General features: G+C 42.0%; 1 protein-coding gene across 2 annotated transcripts in view; it reads left to right on the top strand.

Moving 5' to 3' along the window:
* Nucleotides 1-1,898: 1,898 nt before the first annotated feature.
* The window catches only part of gmds (GDP-mannose 4,6-dehydratase), an 80,119-nt gene continuing 67,462 nt past the window's right edge, over nucleotides 1,899-14,555 (top strand). For both annotated transcript variants that reach the window (XM_029828919.1, XM_003974425.3), the window contains exons 1-4: nucleotides 1,899-2,152; nucleotides 6,859-6,903; nucleotides 7,899-7,986; nucleotides 8,221-8,330. In XM_029828919.1, the coding sequence (XP_029684779.1) occupies nucleotides 2,057-2,152; nucleotides 6,859-6,903; nucleotides 7,899-7,986; nucleotides 8,221-8,330 (339 nt within the window). In that variant the 5' untranslated portion in view covers nucleotides 1,899-2,056. The remainder of the gene's footprint in view (nucleotides 2,153-6,858; nucleotides 6,904-7,898; nucleotides 7,987-8,220; nucleotides 8,331-14,555) is intronic.

Here is a 14,555-nt window from a genome sequence, read left to right as displayed (position 1 = left end):
TTTCTTTCTTTTTTTTATCAAAAAGACTTTTAGTTGCTGAATTTTAGGGACAAAAAGACCCACTTTAGCATGCTTCTTTTCAATCACAATCTTCAGACCGAGGAAAGGGATTATCACAATGGAGAATTTAAAGACTTTAACCCAAAAAGCAAAACTTCCACCCTCATCACGCGAGAAACAACAATATTTTTGTGCCAATGATGACTTTGACATGTCCTGGTTTGTTGCATGCTTTGCACCTTCTGGCCTATTTTCTTCAACAGTTAGTGACAACCACAAATATATATATATATATATATATATATATATATATATATATATATATATATAAATGAATGAATGAATGAATGCTATTTAAATGACATATTTTGTGAATACAGATTATATTTTCTTTCTTTTGATTTTAAGTCTTATAAAAATATATTTTTCCTGAAGAGTCTGTAAGAAAAGAAGCTAATTATTATAGAACCTGAGTGAAGTCATATTAATTTATTTTGTAAATAAGTTGACAATGCATGAAGAGATGGAATATTACCTTGTTTGTTCAGCCTACGTCAGTGATCGCCGGTCCTAGATTTCACCTTTGCTTTCACCTTTGCTAGGGCAGTTTGGAGTAGACCTCTCGCCTTCTATGAAGGTGTAACAAGCAACGTAAAACTACCTTTAAATTATTCATGTTTGTGACTGAAATGGAATCTTGTGCTTATTAATTTCCTGGTCCAGCCACCAGAGCGAACACCATGTGCAAAGCTTTGACTCAAGGACTATTTTTTTAGGGGAGACAAGCCTTTAATCACACACGTGCATATTTTTCCTGATGCAGAGCTGACACAGCAGAGCTTTAGCACTCTCTTCTTTATTGCTTGGTAAAATACTTTGGTTGCATTAACACTTGCCACTTGGTTACTGGCTGTTTTTAAAATGTGAAAAGTTTGTCATTATTGAATCTATGTTCATTTGAATCCATCATTTTCTTGTGTAAGGATGAGATATAAATATAAATACATTTAGTTTATTGATTAGTGAATAAAATATATATATTTTAAATCTTTGTAGTTATGTACTTTAATATACCGGTATTTTATTTTCACACACACACACACACACACACACACACACGCACACACACACACACACACACACACACACACACACACACAACGATTTTACGAGGATGTTTTGAACACCTATGAACAGACAGAAAAATTACAAAATTACAATGAAGCTGTATTTCAATCTGTTAACACTTTAACTATGACCTTGATGATTGAGAATCTACACAGACATTTTGGTTTTCTCTGTAGCCTCCTATTCCGGCCTCCCACTAGTCAGAATCATTTTAAACATGATTAAAAAATAGTTTGTTTCCCTCCTAGTATGACATGCCATCTTGGAGGTGGTGCAGTAAACTGAAAAATTTAAAATGTAAAATTCAAACAAAATAAAAGCAAAAGAGCAGAAAAGCAACTAGTGGCCCGACAGATCTGCTCACTGCTCCCATACTGTTCCTCCTGTGTTAACTGCAGTGGCTTAATTTTTAACAGGTTGTTTCTCCTATTTGGTTCAGGGTGGTTTCACAAAATCAGCAGTGACGCTTCTTCGACCCGACCCGAGATGAGGCAAGACGCTAGGGGAGGGGTACAGCTGGACATATATATGTATTAAATTGAGATAGTGGATGGGGTTAGGCATGAGGGCAGGGACGGTGCAGGGTCAGAGGCACACACATTTTCTGTGGAATTGTCTGGTCTTTGCCGTTCTACCGATGTAATTCGCCATAGCAGCCAATAGGTGGCACTATCGTAAAACCCCGGGTGTCAAGCTCACCTCCCCACCAAAGAAGAAGAGAAAGTGATGCATCGACGTATTCTCTTCCTATTGGCTGATGCCAGTGACGCTTCCTGTTACGTCATCCACTCTTCTGTGTTGGTGTGTCGGGTCCAAGTTGACGGATGCTGAGAAGGTTTTCTGTCACTCAGGCTTGTCAGCGTCTAACGCACACATCCTTTGTGCCAGTCCTTCCATTCAACTTCCCGGCAGACACCAAACGTCTCTGATGGCTCAGTGCGGAGAGAACGCCGGAACTAGCAACGCGGTGAACGGTGGGCAGCAGAGGAGGAAGGTGGCGCTCATCACCGGCATCACTGGACAGGTAACCGTACCAGCCTGCACCCACCGCTGCGGGGCTCTGCCCGACAGGGGAAGCTCGGAACCAAGCGCTTGCCTTTTAGAATTATCTCCTCTTCTATTCTGCACCTTACAGGCGATAAACTTGTGGTTGCCGCAAACATAAGACACGTTTCCACCGGTAACAATGAACAGCCTAACATTGTCAGTGCCACATAGGGGGAAAAAAACATGCTTTTGCATAATAGATCGCGCGAAATTGATATTCTAAATGTTATTTATGGTTTTTAGATACCACGTTTTAACCAGGACCGGCAGAACCGGTTCCTGATTGTTAAAGTCCTTTTGACATCGAAGCGATCCCGGAAGAAAACACATGAGTGATGTCCGGTGTCCCTCCACGTCTCTGCAAACAAATGCAATCACTGGTGGCCGCTTTTCCATTTTCTGAGTGAGGTTTGCCATTCAGGACAATAAAACAACGTTTCTGTGGACTTGTGCCGGAATCTACCTGTTCATTTCAAATCTGGGAGATCCGCCAAGTCGATTCTCTTATAGATATCCTTCAAAATCTCATTCCTGCATTCCCGAGGTTGTTAATTAATGATAGTATCAGGAAATTAAAGAAGCAATACATTCTAAATGGACACATTTAATAAAAGGACCAAAGCTTGCACGCATCTGTGCAGGATTCATGTTTAAAATGGACCAGTCATAAATAAGGATTTCTCATGTGTCTCCACCACTCTGTTCCTCTCCTCTTCACACCTGAAGGTCTCAGGTAGCTCTGGATCACTCGGCTACCTGGGGCGAGAGGTATCCCATTCAGGATTCCTGTTCCAGCCCCTGTGGTAACTTGTCATACCTGACTACAGCGGGCAGATTTGACCATCTAACGTGATGTTATGTAGTTTAGCCAGATTCCCCTGCAAAAACCTCCAAGATCTGCTGGAGCTGTTCCCCATGAGTTAGCATGGTGGTATCCATTTAACCCTGGTGAAGTCCATGTGCGCGTGTTCCTTCGGTTCGGTGTCTTGATCTGCAGCATCCAATTCTTTTTGTCCCCTTTATTGGTTTGAGTAATCTATGATAGCTGGTTAATGTTTGATGAGACTTTTCACATTTGGTTGACCCATTTAGCATTTTGATTTAAAAAGTCATTTCAAATTGATGCCATTACATTTGACACTTGGATTGAATTGGAACATATTAAATGCTTAGGGGCTTTACAGTTTTATCATATTGCTGTCACTGCTACTTCCTATTACATAGTAGACAAAGAAAATCTCTTCTTTTGGTATTATGGTCTTTGTGGTGAATGAATAACCTTTTATGACTTCCCCACAGGCAAATATGACTTAAGGGAATTTTACTTTAAATATAGTTAGATATTAAGAAAACCTTCTTATTGAATATACATATGTAAGAGTGATCTTCTCTGTGTAAGTTTCCATTCATTTGTATGTGGTAAAGATTTAATAGCACAAGAACATTAAATGATCAGTCTTTTTTTCAAAATCCCATAGTAATTGTTAGAAAGGAAAACTTTGCACTGACCTCACATTGTGTAGTATTTATTTTTACACAGTTTAGATGCTTAGAAACAAGAAGAGAATTGGTCCAGAACATGGTCTAACTGGAAAATGTCTGACTCAAGACTGTGCCGTTGAATGCAGCAGGCTGCCGCACCATGCATTGTGTGGCCTTGGCCTAACTGGTTTTACTGGTATATAAGAAAAAGAAGAGGCATTTGTTGGGAGTGGTGGTCAGGCCAGATTTTCCTGGTCTAAATCATCTTCTCTCTGCCCCTCAGGACAAACTAGGGTGTAAACTTGTGCTGATTTAATCTGGTGTATGTATCGGTGTCCTCCCATCATACAGGATCAAGGATGTTTGCTATCTTGTTACTTGTGTTACTTTGTTTGGTTTCGTTGCGCAAGGTGTCTCGTCATGCTCCCAACAGGAACCGCGGTTGGTTGGTGTGAGAAACGCAGCTGAAACACGGCTGACTTTAGTCAGCTTTCAGAGCGGAATGTGGCTTTGACGAAGGCTATTAGTTATGTTCAATACTACAGTGTCTTCACCGTCCCTTGGAACTGTTTGGGAACAGGTGGTATTTCAAGGTTACACCTGTGTTTTTTCTTCCGCTGTCGTGTTTGGTCTCCTCAGAGGGAACAGATAGCTGAGATAGGACGTGCACCCAACCGCATCGTGTCAGATCCCGGGAAAGGCGATTATAACAGGCCAACATCTGGATCGGCCGTCTCAGAAGACACCACCATGGGTGTTGGGGTCAGGGCATCTCATGAATCACCTGGTTAACCCCCGCTCATAATTTTCAGCATGGCACGCTGCTCTGTCTGAATATTTACGGCTGCGGTCTCAGCGTGATCTGTGCCGGCTGAAGGCTATGAGTTACGGGAGACCACCTGAGTTCCAAAGCTCCTGCTCCGCACCGTTTTATGGGGTTATGAAGAGGAAAGCATCAGTCTGTGTTTCAATAATAAAACTTTATTTTGGCTACACAGTTCTGTCTGCAGCTCTGTCGGCTGGCAAACATTTCTGGTGTGAAACTGTCGGCCCCTTTTGCTTCCTCGGGTGCACTCACCCAGCAGCAGCGCAGGGTTAAACTTGTGTGTGGATCCCAGCAGTAATCAATCAGTCAATCAGTCAATCAATCAATCAATCAATCACCAAGGAATGAACTGCCCGTGCAGCCCCTCTTAATGGCCAGTTCTCTGAATGAAGTGGAATTTATTGGCAGAAGACAGGAAGTTTTGCAGACTATGTAACGTAATTCAGTTTAAATCCTGATGCTGCTTTTGACCCAAATGCACCAGTTATACCAGTTCCTGGTGAAAAATGTCATAAATAATTTTCTCAAATGCATGAAGACAGCAGATGTGACATTTTGAACAAATAAAACAATAAGGTAGCGATTGTTGTTCTCTCCGGTTTTATTATGGTACGTCAGCAAGAATAATTCATATTATTTATCCAAATGTAATACTGATATAAATATCCAACAGCTACCTTTTGTGCTATAGCAACAACACAATCCCTTTTCATTTGTCAACCATGAAAAGCAAAGCTGCCTCCACCCATAAACTATATTTGCATTCATACACGTAATGCAAAACGTCTGCAGGTGCTCACAAAAAGTCTATATTTTCAAGTTATCATCGAGAGTGATTAAGTAAGTAAGTAACCCCCCCCCCCCCCCCCAAAAAACCAAAAATAACACTGGAAAAAAAAAAAAACCAAAGTCGTAGGTTAACCTGCTTTTTAGTGAGTTCAAGCTGCTGTATTTTAGTTTTCCACCAGCAGGCGGCGTCAAAGACACGTAAAAGATTTTCAATATTTGCACTGTGCGTCGTCATCGTTAATGTTTGTGACGTTCACAGCCATCAAATGTCCCATCACGAAAGATGAGATGTTTTTTATTCATTTTCTTTGCCCTGTAATTGAAATACTTCCCTGTTTCAAAAGTTACACATCAAATGCTTGATCTACAAATCCTCAGACTCATCAGACGATAGAAATTTGTAGTTGCTCTTCACTTATTGTACATTAGAGCATATCTAGCAGATGAATATAATTTGTTGTATCTGGTTTTATAATATTGTCTAATTCAAATCATTATTTATCGAAAAAAATCCATAGTTATTGTCTTAATTGTAAAAATCTAACACAATCCTTTTATTTGAAAATGAAAAAAAACTATTCCTCCTGCTTCAGAACCAGCCATCATACAGTTACTGAAATTAGTCATAAGGGAGTTTGTAGTTGTGCATGCGAATGTGTTTATGTGTGTCCAGGCATCCAGCTCCCCATAACAGGAAACGCTGAGGTGAGGCCAGGGTTTACGGGCTAATATGGCCTCAAAGGAGCCTCTTGTTTTGAAACAGAGCTGCAGCTCTTCAGGCTTGTTTTCCATATTGGTCTGGCATGGAATGCTTTGACCCTGGCACTTTGGCAGGAAAACATGACTCTTTAAACGCCGTGCCTTGCGTGAATGGATAAGGACGAGGAGCCGCTAGTATCTCATCGCCCTCTGCAGGCTCTGAGCTGAAATGGTTTGGAGATAGGCAGCAATGCAATCTGCAAAATATCTAACAGGTTAGCATGACAACATGATGGCCTCAAGGTCAGCGTTCAGTGCACGTGTCAAAAATTCACCCACGGTCAACAGGTAATAGCAGCAAAATAAAGAGAGATACTAAATCCCTGCTATTATAATAATACATTTAGAGGATTCTATCATTTTCAGCGTATTTCTCCTGTTTTATGTTAGCATACACATCCATTCTCCTTAAACTCTACCTGCTCTGCTCTTTGCCCTGTGCCACAACATTTACCCCCCACACCTGGAAATGATGCTGAGATAAAGGTGCACGAGTACGCACGGGAGGGGAGATTTACGGATAAATGCCACAGCTAGTTTGGAATGTTCTGGAGTGGTCCAGAATGTGTGGTTGGAAAGTCTGAGCAGAAAAAAAATAAAAAAAATTGAGAGAAGTAATATGGGTGAGAGGAACAAGACCTTCTTGACTGGGTTTACACACACACACACACACACACACACACACACACACACACACACACAGTCACACACAATAAGCAGGTAGTGTTTATCATTGATATAATAAAATAGTGTTAAACGTATTTTGTCAATCTTAATAAAATACATGTGTCTGGTTTACTGATAGATGATGTCTCCTGTGCTTTCAGGATGGCTCATACCTGGCTGAGTTGCTGCTCTCAAAAGGCTATGAGGTGAGTGAGAAAATCTGTCACACCCTTAACAACACCATTTTGACAGCTCAGACACATTCGATGTTAAAATGATTGAGACACACAAATGCCAAGAAATACACGCGGACAGCAACATTCCCTTGATAAGCTTCTTCCAGCACACTCGTGGAATGTTTGTATGAACTCACGAAGCACGCAAAGACCGGCTCATATCTCACTCCAAAAAGACCCCTTCAAACCTTTTACCTCCAGGTCACCCCGTTAACAGGCAAAAGGTTGTTATTATATGGCAATAGGAGTAAGGTCACGAACTTCCACCTGCCCTGTGTGTTAGCAAGAGCACAAAATTCAACCGTCTGTCACTGGATGTAAAGATTAACAAGCTGTTCTGCACTGAGAAGTCATGCACATCTTCACGCTGCATTTGTGCTTGATGCAGCTTCCTGACAGTAGCAGAATGACTTCATTTCCTCTGAAACGGTACAACAGGCACCTTCATTCCAGCTGCTCTGGTCAGTTTTGCCATCCACAGCCTGCCTCGGAGACAAAAGAAGTAGATGGAACCCAGGGAAGGGTCGAGGGATGGCATTAAAGAGCAGAGCGCAGGCAGACAGGAAGTGCACAGTGAATAAAGGAAGTGAGGTCAAGGCACATCATCCTCTCTCTAATGGATTCCCTTGTGCATCAAGTTCGGTTATCTGGTTCGAGCAGAGTTTCCTCATACATTCCCCTCAGAACACAGATCGCAGACATGAAAAACACGGCAGACTGGAGCCACCAGAGCCAGTACTCCGCACGGCACTGGTCCAGTCGCCTTCTGCACAAACACATCAGATAATCGCGCTCAGAAATGGTCAATCTGAAAAAAGCTGAATTGGAAAAGAAAAATTAGCACATGTACAAAAGAAAATCTAAAATATGAAGGAGTAGGTAACAATTGACATTCAGGAGCCAGTTTAATGTGGACATAAAGCCCAATATATGGATTTCCTTGGGTTCATTTTTTTTCCCGGCAGGTTCATGGCATCATCCGTCGTTCAAGTTCATTCAACACTGGTCGCATTGAGCATCTTTACAAGAACCCACAGACTCACAGTGAAGGCAGTAAGTAGCCTGATTAGTTCACACCAGCAAAAACAGTTTTTTTAGGAAAATAATCTGTTTTTTAAATGTTTTAACCGTAACCGAACAGATCCAACATATTTTGCCTGATGAGGGCGCTGAAAGCTGATGTAAAACACTTTAAAATGGCCCATTAGACAGAAGCAAGACTGTTTATTTATGTGTTCTGCTCTGCTTAAGAGTGAATCAGTGTGTGGTTTTGGTTCTCTCTGACAGACATGAAGCTGCACTACGGCGATTTGACAGACAGCATGTGTCTGATGAAGATCATCAGTGAGACAAGGCCATCGGAGGTCTACAACTTGGCTGCTCAGAGTCATGTCAAGGTTAGTGTCTGACCACATAAAACTCCACAACCCACTTTTAGGTTTAGAAAATAAACTACAAATAAAGATCTCCTTTCAGAACTGAGGTTTTTTTTAGTGAACAGTGCTTCCCAACTGCCTTTTAGAGTTATTTCCTGTTGAATGTTTTTCGTGTTGAATGTAGCTTATATCGATGTAGAACACCATTCAGGTGCTTTAATGTGGAACTGGGACTCTTGGCTTCTAGTTTCACTTGAAAGAAAGCTGGTTCACTCAAAAGGTTACAAGTTACTGGTGGGAATTTCCAACTTCCCTGTTTTATTTCAATCCATTTGGATTGTTTCTGGCAACGATTAAAGTTTGCACGTAACAGCTTTGCAGCGTCCTCCATAAATAACTTTGTTTGTGGATAGCTGACGGTTGTTGTGACTGTTGAGCAGCAGCTGACCTTAAAACGGGACTGTCAGCTCTGGGAAATCAGCAGCTCGTGGAGAATTCTGGATCTAATTGGAAAGGAAGTAATGTTTTCATGGATGGGTCATTCGGTGCCACAATATGGCTTTTGTGTTGGAGCTCGGGGGTGATTTTAGGAGATCCCCTGATGCCGCTCCCTTCCTCGCCCACCACACTGGGCTCCAGCCAGTGTTAATACTCCGTCTGTATGGCGGTTTGGCCGGGATTCGAAGCCCAGTTTGGTCAGATCCGGCTCTAGGTAAAATAGCCATTTGTAACGTGATGCTAGATGCTGCTTTCGCTAGTTTCTTAGTCAAACCACACCTGGGATATTTTCGCATAACGGTTAGCATGATTACCTGACAGTAAGGTGGTCATGGGTTTTATTCCCCTCCAGGTGCTCCCGGTCTCTGCACCATCAAAGGTCCAGTTGGGTGAAGCTGCAGTGCCTCAGGACTGACCCACTCATCTGGTTTCATTACTTGCACAATCAGTTTAATTAAATGTCCTTTAAGCCACTAAAAAGAGTTCAGTAAAGGAGGTTAAACACAGTGGGAAAAGAGCCAGTTTAGAAAGGAATGTCAAATCTATTTGGAAAAACTAGGAAAATGGATCCAGCAATGACAGTTTTGTGACAGAAGTCTAAAGTCACTTCTTTGGCCACAGTCATGATCATTGTCATTTCCAAGTCTTCAAGGATTTACTGTGATAAAAATGACACTGCTTAATCAGTAATTACCTCGAACAATGTTTGATATTGACTCTTTGCATATCTAAAGCTAAATTATTGCCAAGTTGACCCATCTCTAGCCCATTTAACAAACCATAGTTCCTGCATGTCTGGCTGTCCTAAACTTTCCTAGTTAATCCCTGTTGTGAGCTTGAAATTAACAAGACAGTAAGAACCGCACGTCTACCTCGGTTTGATGGCCTTGATGATTCCAGACTGGGAGAAAAAGTGAGTGAGAGGATGATGAGTCCTCTCCCCACATCCTCTGTGGCCAGCGGCCCGTGACTTTGCTCCCACCTCCCACATGGAACATCTTGTCCAGGCCACACACAAACTCACACACTCAGTGACAGAAAATCCCTGTACCTGTACCAGTTCCACCGGTGTTTATTTGCTTTCACACCTATAAAACCATTTCTGGCAGCTCCTCACCACATGTTGCCCCCGCTGAACAGCTGAGATGCAGAATTACTGGCGTCAACAGTGCAGAGTCATTTCCAGTCTGTTCCTCCACAGAGGAAAGGATCAGTCACACCGTCATCTCCTCGACCTTCCCAAAAGTCTTCACAATGCTGCCATTTTTCAGGGGAAAGCAGAGCAAGGCGGTACACCCACTGAAGAGCTCGTGTGTGAATTAGGATGTCTGTGTGTAGCTGCTGGTTTCCTTTTGCACAAAGTCACCACTGAGAACAGACAGAAGGGGGTTTTTACCATATCACAGGGCTGAGATGGGACTGGAAGTAGTCACCAATGCAGCCAGTTGTACCGTTAAAAGAACGACAAGATGGGTTTTGTACAGCTAGTTATGTAAAATAAATAATACTGAGTTATTGTTATGACACTACAGCTTTTGGGGGTAAAGAAAGAGCACAGTAATCCAGGTTCTCCACATTAGCCTCCAACCAGACATTCAAATAATGGGATTTTGTTTAGGAAGGATCGAATGGGGTCTTGGATCTTTTTTGATAAATGTATCATCACAGTCAACAGAAAACAGCCCAGAGATTTTGCAGGACCTTATTGTAGTGTTTCTTACCACCAAGCTTGGGTGATGGATTAAATCCATTTATTGTCATCTGAAGGCTGAGTAAAAACCCTGAAGATGAACTTTACACTGTTTGGGAAAGAGTTGAAGATGGTGTTGAGTGAACAGGATAGAGAAAACTCTAATTAATTCTTTAATATGCTCACCAGGAACTTTGTTCAGTTTGATCCTGCTTGTTACTGGTGACGAGAGTGTAATTAGTGTATCAAATATGTGGTTAAGAGGCGCAGTATTGATGAGAAATGTGATCTGCTTGTTATCTGACGTGACCTTTTGTAAGGTGTGTAATTTCATAGCAATCCATCTGAATCTTGTCCAAATATTTAATTATAAAGCTGACCTTTCAATCTTTTGGTGGTGAGGAGCCACAAGGTTTTCATGGCAGTTTGTCCATCTGGGCCTGTGGTCAGAATGAGCGACAGGCGGCGCTCGCCACACGGCAGCGGCGGCGGCGGCGGTGACGGCAGCTCTGGCTCCTCTTAAATGAATCTGCAGTCTCCATAGACAAACTTAGGAACAGGGGGAAGAATCTCAAGTCCCAAGCCATGAACTTCTTTAACTCTTTATCACCAGAGTACCGTTGGCAACATAAAGTTGGAAAGGTTGCTGATTAGGAACTATGCAATCCATCTTAAAACAATCCCAAAAAAGTCCCAAAAAACCTTGTCTGTCTTGTGTTGCTTTTTCTAGTCAGAACTTTGCTGGTGTCCAAACTTTGAGTGACAGCTTTCTGGTCAGTTTTTGGGATTGTACAGTTACACAGTAATGTGTGTAATTTGTGCGCTTCAACAAAAGGGTCTAAACTGGACACAACTTTGATTTTGAATTTTGAATCCCTAAATGGAAAAATGCAATGTTCCGTGAAGGTTTTAGAAAGAAATACTGACGAGGTTGACGAAGGTGGCTCTCAGCGATGAATTATTCCTCCTTTTTTGAAAACATGAATACATTGGAAGGGCCTACAGGCCGCTCCCAGTGACGTGTTCTGCATCTGACAGTTCAACACGAGCCCATTGTGTTCTCCCACCGGAGCGCTTCACGGGAAAACTGCGAACAAAACCCTTCAATGTGGCCTCGGCAAATCCCCCACCTGCAGCCCAGACGGGAATTCTTCCTCCACCTCAATCATGACAGGGAGAACCTTATGATGGGAAGAGGTGGAAAATGTCCAGGGAGGTGGTGAGGGTGTGAGGAAGCTGGAAAAGTTTCTGCTCTCTTTGTGAGGGGGTTTGGTCGGACTCGGTTGATTTCAGGAGATACAGCTCTCTTCTCGAGTGCTTCCTCTCAAAACTCTCTCTGACTCATGTTAGGATCTCGACAGCCCCGTATTACTCCTTTTCCTATGGATTGCAATCATTTACATTAATTAGGAGCTACATGGAGGTGGGACAGTGATGGATGAGTGGCCTCGGCTCTGTCACAGCTCACTGCTCAGGTTTTTTAACGCTGCGACTGGCGTTTATATGATTCCTATCCAGTCAGTTCTCAGTCGCACACTAGCAGCTGTGAGTTTATCTTGCAGGCGGCCTGTCTTTTCCCTGATTTGAAATCTCAACAGAACCTCGGGGGTTTAAGCTCAATGGAGCGATAGTTTAAAGTCACATTTTCCCATGCGACCTGCCTGCTCAGTGAGCACTAAAAGGAACTGTTGTTGCATTGATGGCCCGGTAATGAGTGGTCAGAACATCTCCCAGAGCATGCTGAACCATATTTTCAAAGGTTAGGCCTCCATGTGTGACATGTCCGCTGGTCTGGGTCGCGAATGGGCTTCAGCTTAAAGAATAGACTTCTCAGTGCCAAGAGAAACAAGTCTGCACTTTCCCCCTACAGAGTCAGGGAATGTTTTGTGGTCGTGCTTTGTGGGTCAGAATTGCGACTGCTCCCCTCATGAGTCAGTTCTTTTTCTGTTTTCCAGCATGGTTGTAACACATGGAAACATGCCGTTTGGGAAAGGAGCAAAGGAAGGTGGGAGGCTTTCTGAGGACTGTTCAGCAAACGACTCAATAAATAGTGAAAGAACGTCTCAATGCTTATATCTACGTCTGCGTTGTAAATCAACCTCCAAATATAGCTGTATCGTCAGTGACATTCGGATGGCAAAATTAACGGGGCAGCTGCAGTTTCACCTGTCGCTCGTAGGTGGCAGCAGTCAGCTGAGGTGGGACACAAGAACACTTAAGTTGGTTTCAGTTTTCTGTGCTTTTCCAATTACTTTATGATGCAAATTATAACGATAAAGCAGGCAAAAATCAAGGCAATCCTTTAATAATAAACCAATAACACGCAACATGTTCTGTTACTGTTCCAGTTAAATTATCGAAAGTCTGTCTTAGCACAACATATTAAAATGCATCCTTTCACCCTGTTGTTTCAGTTAATGTGTAGGATTTTTGACCGTCTAATAACTAAAAATATCTTTAAATTAAAATTAATAGAAAACACAAAAGTGTAAAAGAGCAAAATTATATCTGTATGCACCCATCTCACATGCTAATAATTATTATAGTATATGTTTTCAGTCGCAGGGCTAACACATATAGACGAACAACCATTCTCTCTCACACTCACGGGCAATTTAGAGTTTCCAATTAGCCTAATCCCCAATCATGCATGTCTTTGGACTGTGGGAGGAAGCCGGAGTACCCGGAGAGAACCCACGCAGGCACAGGGAGAACATGCAAACTCCACACAGAAAGTCCCCAGCCGCAGTCCCAACCGGGGATCGAACCCAGGGCCTTCTTGCTGTGAGGCAACAGTGCTAACCACCACACCACTGTGCCGCCCAATGTTTTCAACATTTTTTATTTTATTTTATTTTTTTACAATTTTTATGCTTTAAATTAGTAGCCAGTTGGTGTGCTAGTTTGGATCAAATTAAAAGAAATAAAATCTATTGATTGCAACCTTGAACCCAGTGTGCTGCGGGAGGCCTTTACACAGCGCCATCTGCAGGCCAGGTTGGAGTATAACAGGCGTGTAGTCGCCAACTTCTGCCACAAGTAAGTAGGAGGAAAAGATCAGAAGCTTTTAGGTTTTAAACTGGTCTGTTACTGACGAACAGTGATATATGAGCTTGAATGGTTTTCCATTGCATTTCGGCTAGAGTAAATTATGGAGTTCAGATAATTTACAAAAGGTTTGTTTGGTTTTGTTGTGTCGATGTTCTGTGGTCATGCGCCACATTCAACTTGAATTAAGATAAGAAGGACAAAGGCACTTCTTATAACACTTAAAATACAAGTTAACATCATAAAAATTCTATATAATAATATGCCTTTTGATCCATTTATTCAGTCTTATGGTTTATTTGCACTTCTTTGTTTAAGTGGGCTGTAAAACCCAACAAAAGGCCGAAGCCTCACCCAATCCTTCCACCAGGGACGTAAGCTTCTTGCTCACAGTAAACCTTTGTGTTGATCTGTGAACACCAATCCTGTCTGCAGTTGTTTTAACACCCTTGTGAATACTACACACACACACACACACACACACACACACATGCACACCACCCCTGATAATGTCATGTTTGTGTGAGTCAGGTCAGCTGTAGGATCCTTCTCAAGAGATGTGTGTGTGTATAATTTCAGAGATTGCCTTATTTTTGCTTTATCATGTCACTTATTTACAGATATTGTTCATACTACCAAGGTTTTATTCTGGCGCGTAGATTTTTTTTTCTCTGCATGTTTGTTTTAATTGATTTTAATTGGTACGTGTCTTAAGCTCACGTCCAGATCATCACAAGTGTGAACACCTTTACAAATGAAGCAATATACAGAGTTTAACAATAATCTTAAAAAGCTGTGAAATGAATGCGGAGTACGATGAGGTTTTTGTGCCTAAAGCTGCTGTTGGACTGTTGATAATATCTTGGTAGGTCTTCCCAGTTATTATCATTATTAGCTGTGATGGGAAATGAGAGAAGTTGGAAAGGCAGTGTGACGGATGGCTCTTCTATTTGTGGACATTAACTCTTACCGGAAATAATGGTTTTAAGGTTTTCTTGGCACTATTAATC

The sequence above is a fragment of the Takifugu rubripes genome, chromosome 20 (genome assembly GCF_901000725.2).
Source record: "Takifugu rubripes chromosome 20, fTakRub1.2, whole genome shotgun sequence".
Lineage (NCBI taxonomy): Eukaryota > Metazoa > Chordata > Actinopteri > Tetraodontiformes > Tetraodontidae > Takifugu > Takifugu rubripes.
Note: the sequence above shows the minus strand (reverse complement) of the source record. Positions and strands in the feature narration are given on the sequence as shown.